The 16,453-nt window shown below is 37.8% G+C and overlaps 1 protein-coding gene across 8 annotated transcripts in view; it reads left to right on the top strand.

Moving 5' to 3' along the window:
• The window catches only part of MALRD1 (MAM and LDL receptor class A domain containing 1), an 860,334-nt gene that overhangs the window by 654,198 nt on the left and 189,683 nt on the right, over positions 1-16,453 (top strand). For all 8 annotated transcript variants that reach the window (XM_084980970.1, XM_084980973.1, XM_084980974.1 and 5 more), the window contains 2 exons: positions 1,838-1,966; positions 12,515-12,676. In XM_084980970.1, coding sequence (XP_084837096.1) covers positions 1,838-1,966; positions 12,515-12,676 — 291 coding nt within the window. The remainder of the gene's footprint in view (positions 1-1,837; positions 1,967-12,514; positions 12,677-16,453) is intronic.

The raw sequence follows: 16,453 nt of genomic DNA, 5'->3' as shown, positions 1-16,453 counted from the left end.
ATAAAATAATCTCCAATGAATAGACTTGCATACTAAACAATGTCCACACACTGCTCGAGGTTAATTGTAAATTCTCACTAGTGTTAATTAAAATTACGTGGCAAAGATTCTAAGTCACTCAAAGAACATGACCTTTCATTTTTGATCTTACCAATACCCATAGCCAAAATATTTGCTGTTTCCATAGATACTCTCTTTTCAATCTTCGTATTTAGACAGTATTTTGCTAGTAATTTTTTTCTGGAAATTATTCAAGTTTTAGCTATTATGGGGATGATTTAAAAACTGTGGGAATGCATTTATATCAAATCTGTAGATTTGTACTAATTTCCTTCCTGAAAATCTGCCTAGCCTAGCCTGGAGTCACTCACCCCACCTCAGACACACTAGCCTGAACCTGTAGTAGTCTATGTAACAAAAGAATTGCTGAGCTTTATTTAATTTGTTGAATTTGATTTTAAAAAAGTTTAAGACCTCGATGTATTTCACTTTGAAGCTGTTGAAGTATTATCATTAGACTTCATATCAGTTGAAATGATATTCAAATATGTGAATTGCTTTGAAAATTCTAGGTCCATTTTCTTTGCTATGTCCCCTGTAGATGAAACCATTATGCCTTCAGGTATTGTAACCAACATTTAAAAAGCATGAATTGTATATTAGGTGCTTTGTTCAGCCCAAGAAAACACAGCAAAGAATCCTGTGTCAAAGGAGCTTAGAGTCTGGAGGGAAAGAAAGACATGTAAATAGGTCTTATAAGAAGGGGTTGGAGTTCCCTCTGTGGTGCAGTGGGTTAATGATCTGATTTGTCTCTGTGGCATTGCTAGTTCCATCCCCAGCCTGGCACTCAGTGGGTCAGGGATCTAGCAGTGCCACAGCGGCGGTGTAGGTCACAGCTGTAGCTCGGATAAGATCCCTGGCCTGGGGACTTTCATATGCTGTGGGGGAAGAAAAAGTAAACTAGGTGTTTGTTTGTTTTTTTTTTTTTTTTTTTTAGGGTTGCACCTGCAGCATATGGAAGTTCCAGGGCTAGGGTTCAAATCAGAGCTTCGGGTGCTGACCAACAGCACAGCCACAGCAACGTGGAATGCAAGTCATGTCTGCGACCTACACCACAGCTCAAGGCAATGCTGGATCCCCCGACCCACTGAATGAGGCCAGGGATCGAACCCACAATCCTCATAGATACTAGTCAGGTTTGTTACCACTGAGCCACAGTGGGAACTCCAGGTAATAAAAGTGTTCTTAGGCACCATGAGATAAGGGAGTGTTCAGCCCAAGGCTTGGATGGCAAAGAGAAAGTCAAGACAAGGGCAGAAAGGTAAGTCATTTCCTTGAGTCTTTCCTCCTTTCCTTGAGATCGAGCAGACCACCAGGAACACAAGAGGCAACAGCCAGTACACGAAAGGAAGCAGCATTTGTGAACACTGGGAAAAATGCAGAGCAAGTGGCATATTTGTGAAGTCCTCAGTCCTGGGATAAAGTTTACCTGCAGGTGCTCAAGAAAAGAGTTGCAGAAAAAGAGTCTGTAAAACTAAACTGGAACCAAAACCAAAAGATTGTTAATGCCTTGATTAGGAGTGTGACTTTATATACTAGGCAGTGGTCAGCCCTTGGTTGATGAAGAGGTATTTTGGAAGTACAGTCTATATTACTTGCTGAACAATTCCAGGTGGGATGAAGCGAGGGAAGCTGTCTGGAACTCTCCCTGGACAAGTATTAAAATCTCTAACTTATCAGATGAGTGTGGGGTCTATAACAAGACTAAAAGGAGTATTCAAATGTAATTAAAGTGTTATAGAATGATGTTTGTGTTTGTGATTTTGTTTTTCTTCAGTGGGAGAGACCAATGAGATTTGCCCAGAAGCCACTGATTTTTTGTGCCACAGCAAGAAATGTATCGCATCCCACCTTGTCTGTGACTATAAACCAGACTGCTCTGATAGGTCTGACGAAGCTCACTGTGGTAAGTTTATTTGTCTGTTCTAATGCAGCCAGTTAGCACAGATGTTCACTTTACTAGTGGAGTAACACATTGGCATTGATGACTGCGAAAAAACGTTCTTTTCATGCACTAGAGTAGATTTAGAATAGCTGTAATGTCTTTCCAACTTCTCTATGCAAATATTTAAATGGCAGCCCTTTCATCCTTTTTACTCTCATACTAAAAACTACAGCAAATCACCTTACAAAAGTTTCCCATTTCGCCACTGTATAGACCTGTGTGCAGAGTCAAAATTAACACTATCAGAAACTGAACTGGCAGTTTACATTTCTTCATTAGTTTTCATTACTGTTTCCATTCCTTTCCTCCCCAAATGGTTGGTTTTATAGATGAGGCAAAAAAAATGAGCACTTTGAATAAATACAAGTTTTATAATTAATTTTATCAGTTACATTGCACTGGAAAAAGAGGACTAGATGAGGACTAGTTTTAATTCAAATGATTTTTAAAGTCATGTACAAACACCAAGTATGTGGAGCTCCCACCGCAGCTCAGTGGAAACAAATTTGATATCCATGAGGACGCAGGTTTTGGTCCCTGGCCTCACTCACTGGGTTAAGGATCCAGTGTTGCCGTGAGCTGTGGTTCAGGTCAAAGACATGGCTTGGATCTGGCATTGCTGTCACTGTGGCATATGCCAGCGGCTACAGTTCTGATTCAACCCCTAGCCTGGGAACCTCCATATGCCACAGGTGCAGCCCTAAAAAAAAAGACAAATTAAAAAAATAAAACCAAGTAGGTAATTTTATTTCTTTTTAAATTTATTTACTTATTTATCTTCTTCTTCATGCACCTGCAGCATGCGCAAGTTCCCAGTCTAGGGATCAATCCTGCGTCACAGCAGTGTTCTGGGCCACTGCAGAGACAATACCGGATTCTTAACTTGCTATGCCACAAGGGAATTCCCAAGTATGTAATTTTAAAATGTGAGCACATATTTAAATCCAAGTAATTGTTTGTCATATGTCCTAATGATGAGCATTCATATGGAATCTTGATACCATATAGGCTACGGGTTGGAGTTACCAGTTGCTTCATAATCAACTACCCTAAAGGAGTAGTGGCCTAAAGGAGTTTCATTTGCTTGCAGTTTTGTGAGTCGGTAATTCAGGAAGGAGTCAGCTAGGCAGATTGTCTCTGATTCACAGGGCTCAAACGGGTATGGAAATGGAGGGTCACTTCCAAAGTGGCTTTATCCATCCACATTTGGCACATGTAGTTTCTTTGGTTCCTCCATCTGACATGTACTCAACCTCTAGGGTCATCCATGTGGTTTGAGCTTTAGATAACGTGGCAGGTTAGTCAGATATCTTACATGGGATTTGACTTTTTACCATGTATTGATTTTAAAAAAAAATACACCACCTAAAAGTTGGGAATTAAGTTTTATTTGGCAGACTTTCTGAGGATGTAAGCCCTGGAGGCAGCCTCTCAGATAGCTCTGGGAGTGCTCCCTGGAACTAAGGGAGGATAGATAGGAATTTGGTAGCAAAGACCAGATTGTGGGAACATGAAAAGATTACTCTTAATTGAAGAAAACCAGACATCTCAAGTTGATGAATTTGGTGCTTTTCTATATATGGGAAAATGCAAGAGTCTGAGCTCACTGAACCCATTCCTTTGATAGGCACCTCAGCCATCTGGGGCCAGTATCCGGTGCTTTCCCTTCCTGGGTCCCCTTAAAGTGCACTGTTGGGGGCCGCTGCTGTGGCTGAGGGCTTGATGGCTGGAGTCCTGTTGTTTCCACCTAGAGTTCCCTCAGGGCTCCCCACTGGGGCAACAGTCATGGCCAATGGCTGCTGCAGCATCTTTTGTTTAATGAGGTGAATGTTCCAAGAGCAAACATTCCAAGAGCCTGAATTAAAATAGCGTGAGTATTTATGATTTAGAAATTCCAGAATGTCACTCCTGGTTCTTCCTAAAGGTCATGCAAACAACAAAGTCTAGTCTAGATTCAAAGAGACAAAGGGAATAGACTCCACCTCTCAAGGGGAAAATATTGCACATGTGCTGGAAAGGAGTACTGCGTAAGCTGTGTTTAAAGGTTTCTTTTTAGCTCAACATTATTTTTATTCCTTAGGATGATACTGCAGCAGTGCTTCTGAAATGGTCGTTTGCTCTTTTTTGCATTTGCTATTTTTTTTTAATTGTGGTAAAATTTACATGCAATTGACCATTCAACTCTTTTTACAGTTTTCCCGTCCTTACAGTTCAGTGGTATGAAGTATATTCATGTTGTTGTGCAGCCAACACCACCACCCCTCCCCAGAACTTTGTTTTTTATCCTGAAAAAGTGAAACTCTGTACCAGTTAAACAATAACCTGCCATTCTCCCTACCCTTCCAGTCCCTCCCTGACAGCCACCATTCTACTTTCTGTTTCTATGCATTTGATGACTTTAGAGACCTCATACAAGTGAAATCGCAGTTTTCGTCTTTCTGTGACTGGCTTATTTTACTTAGCAAATTATCTTCAACATTCATCCCATCTTTTAATTTTATTTTTTTTAATTTTTAAAAATCCATCTTAGTTTTAAATCAGACATAACAGAAAATAAAAAGTGATTGATACTTTTTTCAACTGTACTCTGTACTACAGTATTATCTTAAATTTTATAAACTGTATCTTCTCAAATGAAACCTAAAATACATTAAATAATACTTCCTAGTGGTATTTCTAGCTTCTTTTAAGTATGCCAGAATATGTGTATATTTTTGATATTTCCTGTAAGGTTGATTTCAGTGGAATTCCAAAATAATGGTCTGAAACATTTCGAAATCACTGTTTTCCCAGAAAGACATAACAAGTAGAGCAATTAATAATCACCAGTAAAACATTAAAAACTTGGCCAAATTTATAAAGGTTCTAAAGGAAAAATAAGTTGAATATGATGGCCTTGAACATATGTAATGGAGTGTGGGGCAAAGACAGCTATCAGAGGCATGTAGAAAACCTATTACAGATGGTAAGTTATCTTCCTCTCGTGTCAAAATGTGCTGAAGATGTTTATATAAAAATTACACTCTTCCATTTATTCCTGGTATGGGCTAGGGCTGACTTTCTAAATATACATGAAAATGAACAAGGCATAGTATTAGGCTTCAGAAATTCACTTTCTATTGTGGAAAAAAAAAACTGGAGGAAAAAATGTCTTAAAATGTTCTTTGCGTTTTAAAAGAGTAGTTAGTCAATGAAAAGATTCCTGGTTAGTTTTTAGTTGTGACAAGTACTGTCAGGAATAAAGTTAGCACAGCTTATTTGGGGAGGACATAAGAAGAATGGATGTGTATGTGTGTACACATGTATGTGAAATATAAAAATAGAGTTTAAAACATTAGAAAGAGTTACAGGTGTTGTGCTTTTTCCAATGTGAATATTGCCCATGTTCTTTTTGCTTCAGTCAGTTTTTTTTTTTCTCTCCGAGTACCTTATATGGTTTTTAGTTTTCCCACAGCTATTTGAGGTATTGATGAAAAACACACAGAGGCAGTTTTGAGAATTAGAAACTGAAGGCAGTTACATACTCATGTCTGTTAGTGTTGCCTACAATGTTGATGAACAGCTGCAAGGAGTATTTGAAATTATTAAAATAAAAGTAACATGTTGCGAGATGAAATGGTCCCTTTCTTAAAACCTCTTGATGGATATTGTTCATATCCAGAAGAAACATGGCACAGGACCCAGAGATAAACAAGTGACGCATTGATGCTGCAAATCGACTCCATCAATATTTTATGTTGATGGCCTTTTGGATATATTGGAGGCATCAGGGCTGGATTCCTGCAGGCAGAGAATCTATTGAGGATAATGGAATAAATTACAACATTTTCACAGTGACCTTTGGATAGATATAAGGAAAGGATTGACCTTTGGGGGCATTAAACTAAAGTCTTCTTTTTGACTTTGACCATCACTTGTTGAGCAATTATTTAAATTCTCAGAAATTCACTTTCTTTATCTATATAGTAGGAATGGTAACATAGGGAGTGCTTTGAGAATTCAATAACATAAAGAATGTATTTGTTCAGGCTTTTAGGATTAATGTTAGCCTCTTCCATTTCATTATCTTTATATTCTCTTGAAATTTGTCAGTCACTGTGAATGCCTTGTTTACATGCCCTTTATACTTCTCAGACAATAAATGTGGCTATTCCTAGGACTAAATTTTTACTGTAGGTTATGAGCAAAGATAAATTTTGTTTTTACATCTCTACCTCTTGTTGCAAACATGCATGACTTATAACAAGTGAGATCGGTTCTTTGTAAAAGAAACAGTTACATTCAAAAAGAGGCTCCCTTTTTTTCATGGAAGGAAATTGCCACTAAAACCTGTATGAAGTGTGTCTTCTGTTCTAGACTAGGGCTGCACAGAGTGGGGTGAATACTTTCTTTCTTGCCTCTTACAGTGATGACCACCACTAGTCAGTCATGTCACTCTTTCCCACTATATTCGGGTTCTCCAAAATCTTTCTCAATGAAGTTTTCCAAGAAGCCATTTCACAATGAGGAGAAATTATTTCATAGTCCTGTGTTATGTGTTATGGTATGGCACAGTAAGGTAGCTATGTGGATGTGAGAATTAAAAATAATTATGGAGCCATCTCTTTAAAACATATGAGTTGATTAATATTTGCACTGACCATACAACCATATGGCTGAATATTATACCAATGGAAAAATGCCAGTTATTTAAAAGAGTATCAGTAATGCTTTGAATCCATTCATGGTATCATGGTAAAGATGATACTTTAAAAGATATTTTCTCTAAAGCAGTAGCCATTTTGAAATTATTGATATCTATTAATCATCAAGAAATATTACAAAGTCCTCATATCGTCTATCATTCAATAATTAGTATAGGACCACTTATGGCTTATTTAGTGCAGTTCAATAATACCTAATCACATGGAAGGGTTTATAGTAATTCGGTGATAAACAACACTTAAGGTGAGAGTGAAAAATAAAGACTAACTTTCCAAATGAATAGTAACAACTATAATTATTCTTTTTCTTATCATTTATTTATATATATGTTTTTTCTACTGTACAGCATGGTGACACAGTTACACACACATATATACATAATTTTTTCTCACATTAAGTGTTCCATCATACGTGACTAGACAGAGTTCCCAGTGCTACACAGCAGGATCCCATTGCTAATCCATCCAGAAGGCTACATTCTGCATCCATTTACCCCAAGCTCCCAGTCCCTCCCACTCCCTGCCCTTCCCCCTTGGCAACCACAAATCTGTTCTCCAAGTCCATGATTTTCTTTTCTGTGGAAAGATTCATTTGTGCCGTATATTAGATACCAGATATAAGTGATATTATATGGTATTTGTATTTCTCTTTCTGACTTACTTCACTTAGTATGAGAGTCTCTGGTTCAATCCATGTTGCTGCACATGGCATTATTTCGTTCTTTTTATGGCTGAGTAGTATTCCATTGTGTATATATACCACATCTTCCTAATCCTGTTGTCTATCAGTGGACATTTGGGGTTGATTCCATGTCTTGGCTATTGTGAATAGTGCTGCAATGAACATGCGGGTGCGTGTGTCTTTTTTAAGGAGAGTTTTGTCTGGATATATGCCCAAGAGTGGGATTGCTGGGTCATATGGCACTTCTATGTATAGATTTCTAAGGTACCTCCATACTGTTCTCCATAGTGGTTGTACCAGCTTACATTCCCACCAACAGTTCAGGAGGGTTCCCTTTTCTCCACACCCCCTCCAGCATTTGTTATTTGTGGACTTATTAATGATGGCCATTCTGACTGGTGTGAGGTGGTATCTCATGGTAGTTTTGATTTGCATTTCTCTAATAATCAGTGATGTTGAGCATTGTTTCAAGTGTTTGTTGTCCATCTGCATATCTCCCTTGGAGAAATGTCTCTTCAGGTCCTTTGTCCTTTTTTTTTTTTTTTTTTTGGTCTTTTTGTCTTTTTCCAGGGCCACACCTGCCGCATATGGAGGGTCCCAGGTTAGGGGTCTAATTGGAGCTGTAGCCGCCTGCCTACGCCAGAGCCACAGCAATGCCAGATCCAAGCTGCGTCTGCGCCCTACACCACAGGTCATGGCAATGCAGGATCCTTAACCCGCTGAGCGAGGCCAGGGATCGAACCCGAAACCTCATGGTTCCTAGTCAGATTTGTTAACCACTGAGCCATGATGGGAACACCCTCCTTTGCCCATTTTTCAATTGGATTGTTGGCTTTTTTGCTGTTGAGTTGTATAAGTTGTTTGTATATTTTAGAGATTAGGCCCTTGTCATCATTTGAAACTATTTTGTCCCATTCTGTAAATTGTCTTTTTGTTTTCCTTTTGGTTTCCTTTGCTGTGCAAAAGCTTGTCAGTTTGATTAGGTCCCTTTGGTTTATTTTTGCTTTTACTTCTGTTGCTTTGGGAGACTGACCTGAGAAAACATCTGTAAGCTTGATGTCAGAGAATGTTTTGCCTATGTCCTCTTCCAGGAGTTTGATGGTGTCTTGTCTTATATGTAAGTCTTTTGGCCATTTTGAGTTTATTTTTGTAAATAAAAAATCAAAAAATACACAAATACCCTGAGAATTGGCATGACTTGGAAGGAGAACAACAGGACATAAGTTGGACATTCAGGAAGAGTAGGCTTTGCTGGATGAAATGGATGAGAGAAGATATATTAATTAAAATGCTTAGAGAAGAAATTCCAACTTTGACAGGTATAGAGAGCCTAGAAGTCCCTGATAGTTGCCTATCCATTGCTTTTTTTTTTCCTTAAAAACATACCTCCAATTTTATGGGGGGGCCATTATTACCAGCCACAAACACCATCTTCTCCAGCCTTGTGTGTAGCTACCAGAGGCCAGTGAGATACACATGGGAATTTGGGGACGGTATCTTTCTCAGAAAGAAAAAGCACCAGAATAGAAAAAAAAAAAAGGTGTTTTTTTGTTGTGTTTTTTTTTTTTTTTTCCCTATTCCTGTTTCTTTCAACACCTTGAACATTTGAGATTCTGGGAAGCATAGCAGTCATCTTGAGAGCATGAATGAGCCTGAGGATGACAAGATGACAGAAAGGAAAGATGGAGGAGTTCCCACTGTGACTCAGTGGGTTAAGAGCCCTACATAGTGTCCATGAGGATAAGGGTTCAATCCCTGGCTTCTCTCAGTGGGTTAAGGGTCCATCATTGCTGTGAGCTGGGGTGTAGTTTGCAGATATGGCTCAGAATTGGCATTGCTGTGGCTGTGACATAGGCCAGCAGCTGCAGCCCTGATTTGACCCCTAGCCTGGAAACTTTTATATGCCACAGATATGGCCTTAAAAAAATTTTTTTTAAGTAAAGATGGAAAATATATGCTTCATAACTGCATATTTAAACCACAATGTCTGCCTTAAACTGACATCTTCCTGACATATAGTTAATTGAGATAAGTGAATTCCTGTCTGTTTAAACTATTATTTGTATTCTTAGTTACTTGGGACTAAGTGCATCCATCTCTAACTGATACAGACAAAAAGGAAACTGTATACTCTCAAATAGCAAGAAGTTCAAAACCAGGAGAGCTCTAGAATTATTTGGTAACTTTTTTTGTCAAAAGTGTAGATCTATGTGCCCACTTTCATTCTTTATGTTCTGCCAACTTCAGGTAACTGACTTTCTTACAAAGTCAGTTCCCCATGTAATCTCCTCAGTCCCAAGCATCACATCCTTGTAGTGATATCCTAAGAAAGGACGGATAGATTTTCTTCCTTTTGATTTATTTTTAAGAATAAGGAAAACTTTTCCTAGGTGTTTTTTCCCTAGTAAGTCTCATTGTCCAGAATTGCATCCTGAGATTATCTTAATCTAGTCAAGACAAGAAATGTTTGAACTTTCTATCATGATTGTAAACAAACTACGAGCCACCTCTGGAGCGATGGTGAGGGCTATTTCACTCTTCAAACAGAAACCCGAGGGTGAATTCCTAGAGGAAACTGGTCTGAACAAGAGAGGGAAGGAAGGACTGACACGTGAGCATCCAATTGCTAGAGAAAATATACGAGAGTGAGAGAGACGTAGTTCAACATTAAAGTTGAAAAAAGTCCATTTCCATTCAAGAGATAAGTTTCTGAAAAATTTGGTTAGAGTAGAGGCAGTTGTGAAGCCAAGACAGATTTCTATCTAAAATATGCTTTGTATCCAAAGAAACATTACTGTAGTCAAGGCTAGAGATTTTGAGGGTATTTCCAAACAATGGGAACACCTGAATACTCTGAGCAAGGGAAATAGCATGAGAGCAGTCTTCAGGATGATTAATTTGGTTTCAGTTTGTAAGGTTGACAGAAGGAAGCTACGCTAAAGCAAGAGGCTTAACATGAAGCAGGGGCTTAAACCAGTGGAACTGGAACATGGGCTATGGAACTGCAAAGAAGAGAATGAATGAAATGTGTTCCCAAAGGGAGAACCTACAGGTGTTAGTGATAGATTAGATATGGAAATAAAGAATGTAGCAGTGAAGATAAATTCAGAGGTTGAATCTTTAGAAAGAGAAGGAGGATTCATGCTTTGAAATTAATCTCAGAAAGAAGACATGAGTTCATTTTAGGCTAGTTTTGAGGTGATGATTATGTATTCCCGTGGAATGTTCAGCAAACAGTTGTACACCTGTGTTTCATTGTGGCTGTAGATTTATAGGTCATTTGCACAAAATTGTGAAAGGTCATGAGAAAGAAGGAGTAAAGATACAGAGAGGGAGAAATTAAAGCAGATGTATATGTAATTTTTTAACAAGAGGGACACCCTAGCTGAATTGGCAAGCTATAAGAAGGAATTATAGAGAATGTGAGATTGAAAGATGAGGAGAAGTTATATGACTTTGGAATAATGGAGGCTGTGGAATGCTAATAATAGAGTCTAAGTCCTTGAGATCATAAGCCAAGATGAACCCCCCCAAAAAGAAAGGTGACATAATTTGAGTTAGAGAGGCTAAAATATAAGAGAATATGTCCTGGTTGTGTAGTTATCTTTTGAGTTAAAGATAAGGTCATATATTAAATAAAGTGAAGCAGGAGGAAGGAGGGTAGTTACAGAGAATATGAAATGATATCGAATAATTATCATAGGGCCTGAGGGTCAGGAAGTCAGTTTCACAGAAAGGCAGTAGAACCTGTATGAGACTTCATTCTAAAGATCCTATAATGACAGTCTTCTTTGTAACATTGGAAGAGTCTGCATGTTTGCTGTTGTGTTAGCTAAACACCTGGAGAACCAAAATTTTCACTCTTACCTATATTGTGTAAACATGATGTAAACTTATCTGTATCGCATAATAGTGGCATGATAAGCATGAAAAAAAGGATATATAGAATCCAGAAATAAGCACATGCAAACCAGTGGATCCTAAGTCATGTAGAATGAACGAAGGAGATGGACATCTTTAGAACTGATTTTAGTTTTTAGAAACAAGATGTAATCATGCTAGAGAAATAAAAGACTGCTGTTTTGTGAAAATGCTCTTAGACATCCAGAAAAATCTTCTATACAAATATTAAAGCTTTGTTTGCCAAATGTTTGGCATCCATTTTAACAGCGCATTTTTTCTCTGACAAAGAGTTTCTATATATGCTCATAATAGTTTTATGTTAAGAAAAAGTTATGAACGAGAAACCATCTGGAGAATAATGTTAAATATAATACAACTTTCATCTTTCTAAAGATGAAAAAAAAAGTCTATGAGAATCTCAGTTGATTCACACTGATTAAACTATCCAGTAATTCATTCTGTCTCTATAACACAGTTTTTACAGTGAATGCTCAAAAATAATAACTGCTATGCAAAAAGAAAATTAAAGAGAAATGAAAGCAGGTATCAGGGTATAATGATGGCACTTTCCGCAGAGAACTAGGTAGTAGACATTCAGTTATTATTGAGTAATTTTTCTCATTGTGAACAACTTAATTTTTTAATGAGCTATCAATCAAACACTTTCAGAAAAGGACTTCTTTCACATTTAGTGACTGGCTCTAAAGTGTGGTACGTGGGTGATGGGTGTCGTAGGCTGAGAGGGTTTCCTACTGCACAGTGGACTACTTCTCCTCAAGGCACCTTTTCTTTCATTAATGAGTTTTCCTCTCTAATGGGCTATGCTTTTCACATCAGAGTGAACAGAAGGGCTGAATTAAACATCCAGACACCTGGAGATATTGATTTATCTGACCTGAATTATCTGTAGTAAAGTATCATGATGTTATGTACATTGTTCATGTGTACTCATAGTTTTATCTATCATCTAAATGTTATTAGTCATTCTGTATAAATCTTTAGTAGCTAAATGCCAGTATTCATGCACTGCTTATATACCCTGTGATTTAAAAAAGCTTCAGTGCACAGCTGATAGGTCCAATGAGTGTAAATTCCCTGGCTCTTTAAATTTTTAAATAAATAGGATAAGCAAATACCAATTTAAAATCATCACAAGTCTAGTGTAACATCAAGTGTGACATACATTTCCAGAAAATTCCACTAACTTTTTTGTTCCCTTAGGCCAGTACACAAGCACAACAGGAAGCTGCAATTTTGAAACAACTTCAGGAAACTGGACCACGGCTTGCAGTCTTACTCAAGACTCTCAAGATGACTTGGATTGGGCCATTGGCAGCAGAATTCCTACTGAAGCTTTGAGTCCAGACTCTGATCACACACCAGGTAAATTCTGCAGAGATAGCCAGGCCAAACAGCCCACTAGGCTGGCAATCTGCTTTTAACTGTTTGTGTGAATGTCAGAGTGCCTTTTTTATGTAGCCTTTATGAAAAGAGAATTAGTCCCTTCCATTTAACCCCTGAATTATTTAATAGAACTGACCTTGCTATGATAAGTAACTCCATGACTCGTATTTTGAGACTCACAGGTTTTATTAACTCTACTGTAAAGATGACCTTCAAGTCCCCAATTGGGGAAGTGACGAGTAGGGAGCATTCAGATTCACACATGGAGTAGACAAAGGTACACAGTTGGCATGCTGCCACAGTGGTCAGTAAGCTGGCCACCAATTTCATTCCAGATCCACTGAAGTGCAGGTGCAGAGATTTAAAAGGTAAGTGGTAATGGAAAGAAGGATCATGAATAAACTCTGAACAAGTTTTGCCTCCTGCCTGTGATTTGCAGTGATTGTAATGTTAAATGGTTTTACAGTTAATAGAGTCAGGGTAGAAGTAAGCTTATATTTTTATTTTCTTTGACCCTGAAATCTTGCCTGATACCTAGCACTTTTCTTAGGAAGTTAACTTTCTTAGGAATAAAAATATTTTTTTATTGATAACTTTTCTTAGGAATAAAACTTTTCTTAGGGATAAAATCTAGCTTTGGGATAAAAAATAATCTTAAATATTCATGATGGTTCATTTTATGTGTCGACTTGGAGGGTGTTGTCAGATGAGGTTAACATTTCAATTGGTGAACTTTGAGCAGATTACCCTCCATCACGTGGGTGGGCCTCATCTAATCAGTGGAAGACCTGAATAGAACCAAAAAAGATCAGCCTCCCCAAGCCAGGGATGACTCACCAGCAGACTTCCTTTGGACTTCTTCTGCCCTGTTGGATTTCCTGGGTCTCCAGTCTACAGGCCCAGACCTCAAATGTGGGGTTTGTTGCCCTCTACAATTGCATGATCCAGTTCCTTTCTATATCTATACACATCCTATTGGTTCTGTTTCTCTGGAGAACCCCAACTCACACAATATTCCTCAAAACAACCCAAGCATAGGCCCAATGAAAAATGACAAGTTTGCATAGAATTAAAATAACTTTTCATAAAAATGTATCTAAGATTGGCCCAGCCATTTTAGGAAACAGAACAATCATTTTATTATTTTATATTCTGAGAAGAATGAAAATATCATATTCAGTGACAGCATGGATATTCATTATTGCTTTAAAACTGTTTCCTAACTCAGCCTCATATTGAACACTCCTATTCCTTTTGACCTGTTGTGTTGTATTCCCTCTGCTTTTCATCAATTTTTTTTTTCCTTAAAAAAAATGAGATTAGTACACACCAGGTTTATAGGTTAATGTAACAAGATAGAGAATCAAGACACTTAGGTAAGTAATTAGGTGGCTGTAGCATATAATAAAAGTCAATTCAGTGAGAGAAAGATGCATTATTTAATATGGTACTGGCATAGCTGGTTTTCCACCTGGAAGGAAATGAAATTAAATCCCAGTTTTTTTCTGTATATTTAAAATACAAACATACATTCCAGATGTATTCAAGACATAAATGTAACAGATAAAAGAAAGAAAATTCTTAGAAGAAAACAAATGGTAAACTATGTACAATTTGAAGGTAGTATCTAACTTCTAAATGTCCAGAAACTACAAAAAAGACATACATATTTAATGATATAAAATTATAGCTATCATCTAAAAATTTCATAAATTGACCACCATGCAATAAATTTGGACATTTTTTTCTTTACATATTCAAGTAAGATATACATATATATATATATATATATATATATATATATACACACACACACACACACACACACACAAATAACGCTTACAGACATATTAGAAATGGCAGGAACAACAACCAGGAAATGTTTGCATAACCAGTTCACAGATGAGCAAATGTAAATAATTGACAAATATATGAAGTGGTGCTCAAGTTTACAACTCCCCAGAAAAATGAAAATTAAAATAATAAGATGGGAAGAGATTTTTGAAAGTCCCTTACAGATGACTGAGAGATGAAGGCAGGGAAAGAGAAGAATACTCACTGATGATTGTAGGAAATTTTCCATTTTGGAAGCATTCTGGCCATAGACGCATAAAGACCAAGCCATAAGCACATATAGGAGTTCCCATTGTGACTCAGCAGGTTAAGAACCTGACAGAGTGTCCATAAGGTTGCAGGTTCAACCCCTTCCTCAGTGGTTTAAGGATCCAGCATTGCTGTGGCTGTAGCAGAGTTCTCAGCTGCATCTCTGATTTGATCCATAGCACAGGTATGGCTGTCAAAAGGAAAAAAAATGAAGTCATAAGCACATGTGTATAAGGGTATTTACTTCAGCACTGTTTGTAGTTAAATGGGAAGTAAAGTGAATGTGCATCATTCATACAATTTATTAATTCCTTTGTTCTTCTATTTATTCATTTATTAAATGCCAGGCACCATTGTAGGTCCTGGGGATACGTTAATGAATAAAACAGACAAAAATCACTGCCATCATGGACTTCACATTCTAGAAGGAGGGAAATGATAATAAATATGTATAATAAATAAATAAGTTATATGGCCTATTAGAAGTTGAGGGGAAAGAAAGAATAGAGGAAATAGCATCAGAAGGCCGGGGCGGCGGGGGGTGGGGGTGGCGGTGTGCCTTGGAGTTGGGAGAGGAAGGCAATTTAAATAAGCTGGTCAAGGAGTTCCCATCGTGGCTTGGCAGGTAAAGCACCTGCTGTTGTCTCTGTGAAGATGCAAGTTTGATCCCTGGCCTTGCTCAGTGGATTAAGGATCCAGCATTGCCGCAAGCTGCAGCATAAGTCACAGATGCAGCTTGGATCCCATGTTGCTATGGCTGTGGGGTAGGCCAGCTGCTATAGCTCCGATTCGACCCCTAGCTTGTATAATATTACTAATGGGACATGAAGTATTATAGGCTCAATTTAGGAAAGGATAGAAGTACAATTGGTGGATATGAGACTGTTCCATGCGTTGTCCCAAAAGACAAACATGAATGATCTGTAGATACCTTTTAATGAAACAATTAAGGACTATTCACGGCTGTGTTTATTTTCTTTTTTGAGCTTTTATAGCTGGTGAGAGTTTATTAAAGACCACATGGAAAGTTTCCCATCTGGTTATTTATGTTCTATGGTAGACCAGTAATATTGTCCACAGATAAGGAAAACTAATCATCCTCCCAGAATACTTTATTATCCTCCCTGTTAATCATGATGCCAGCCGGTATATTTTTACAGAGTGCCCTCTTTAAAGCAGCCTGATTATATCATTCTGGCTACACCACTATGGCTCACTAAACTTGTTTAGGCATCCTTGAGACAATGGGCTGCTAAATAGATTGTAAGGACATTAATTAATGTTGACCCTCTGGGAAAAACAAAATTCTTTATGAGAAAGCCAACAGATGCAAAGAGCCTGCGGTCTGTTTCTAAGCATCCCGACATCGCTGTTAATTAAAGCTGCACTCATGGATCTTTTCACTTGTTGTTATCACGATGAAGAATTAGATACATAAGGAGGACATTTTCAATGCCCATCACAGGCCTCTTTATGAGTCTTTTTGGAGCCATTGCCAAAGTTGTGGAGAGAAACTACAAACATTCATCCATTCTCTGCTCTGCACATGAATAGTGTTTGGACTTAGTATACATGGGATTTAATAGCAAGAATGACATTTGCGTGACATGAATTAACAGAGGTAAAATGCAAAAAGACTGCTGTCTCTTTTTT

The sequence above is a fragment of the Sus scrofa genome, chromosome 10 (genome assembly GCF_054392235.1).
Source record: "Sus scrofa isolate SSC_HxYL_T2T_F1_AM1 chromosome 10, Sscrofa_HxYL_maternal_Yorkshire_Landrace_v2.0, whole genome shotgun sequence".
NCBI classification, from domain to species: domain Eukaryota; kingdom Metazoa; phylum Chordata; class Mammalia; order Artiodactyla; family Suidae; genus Sus; species Sus scrofa.
This window is presented reverse-complemented; position numbering and strand designations above follow the sequence as displayed.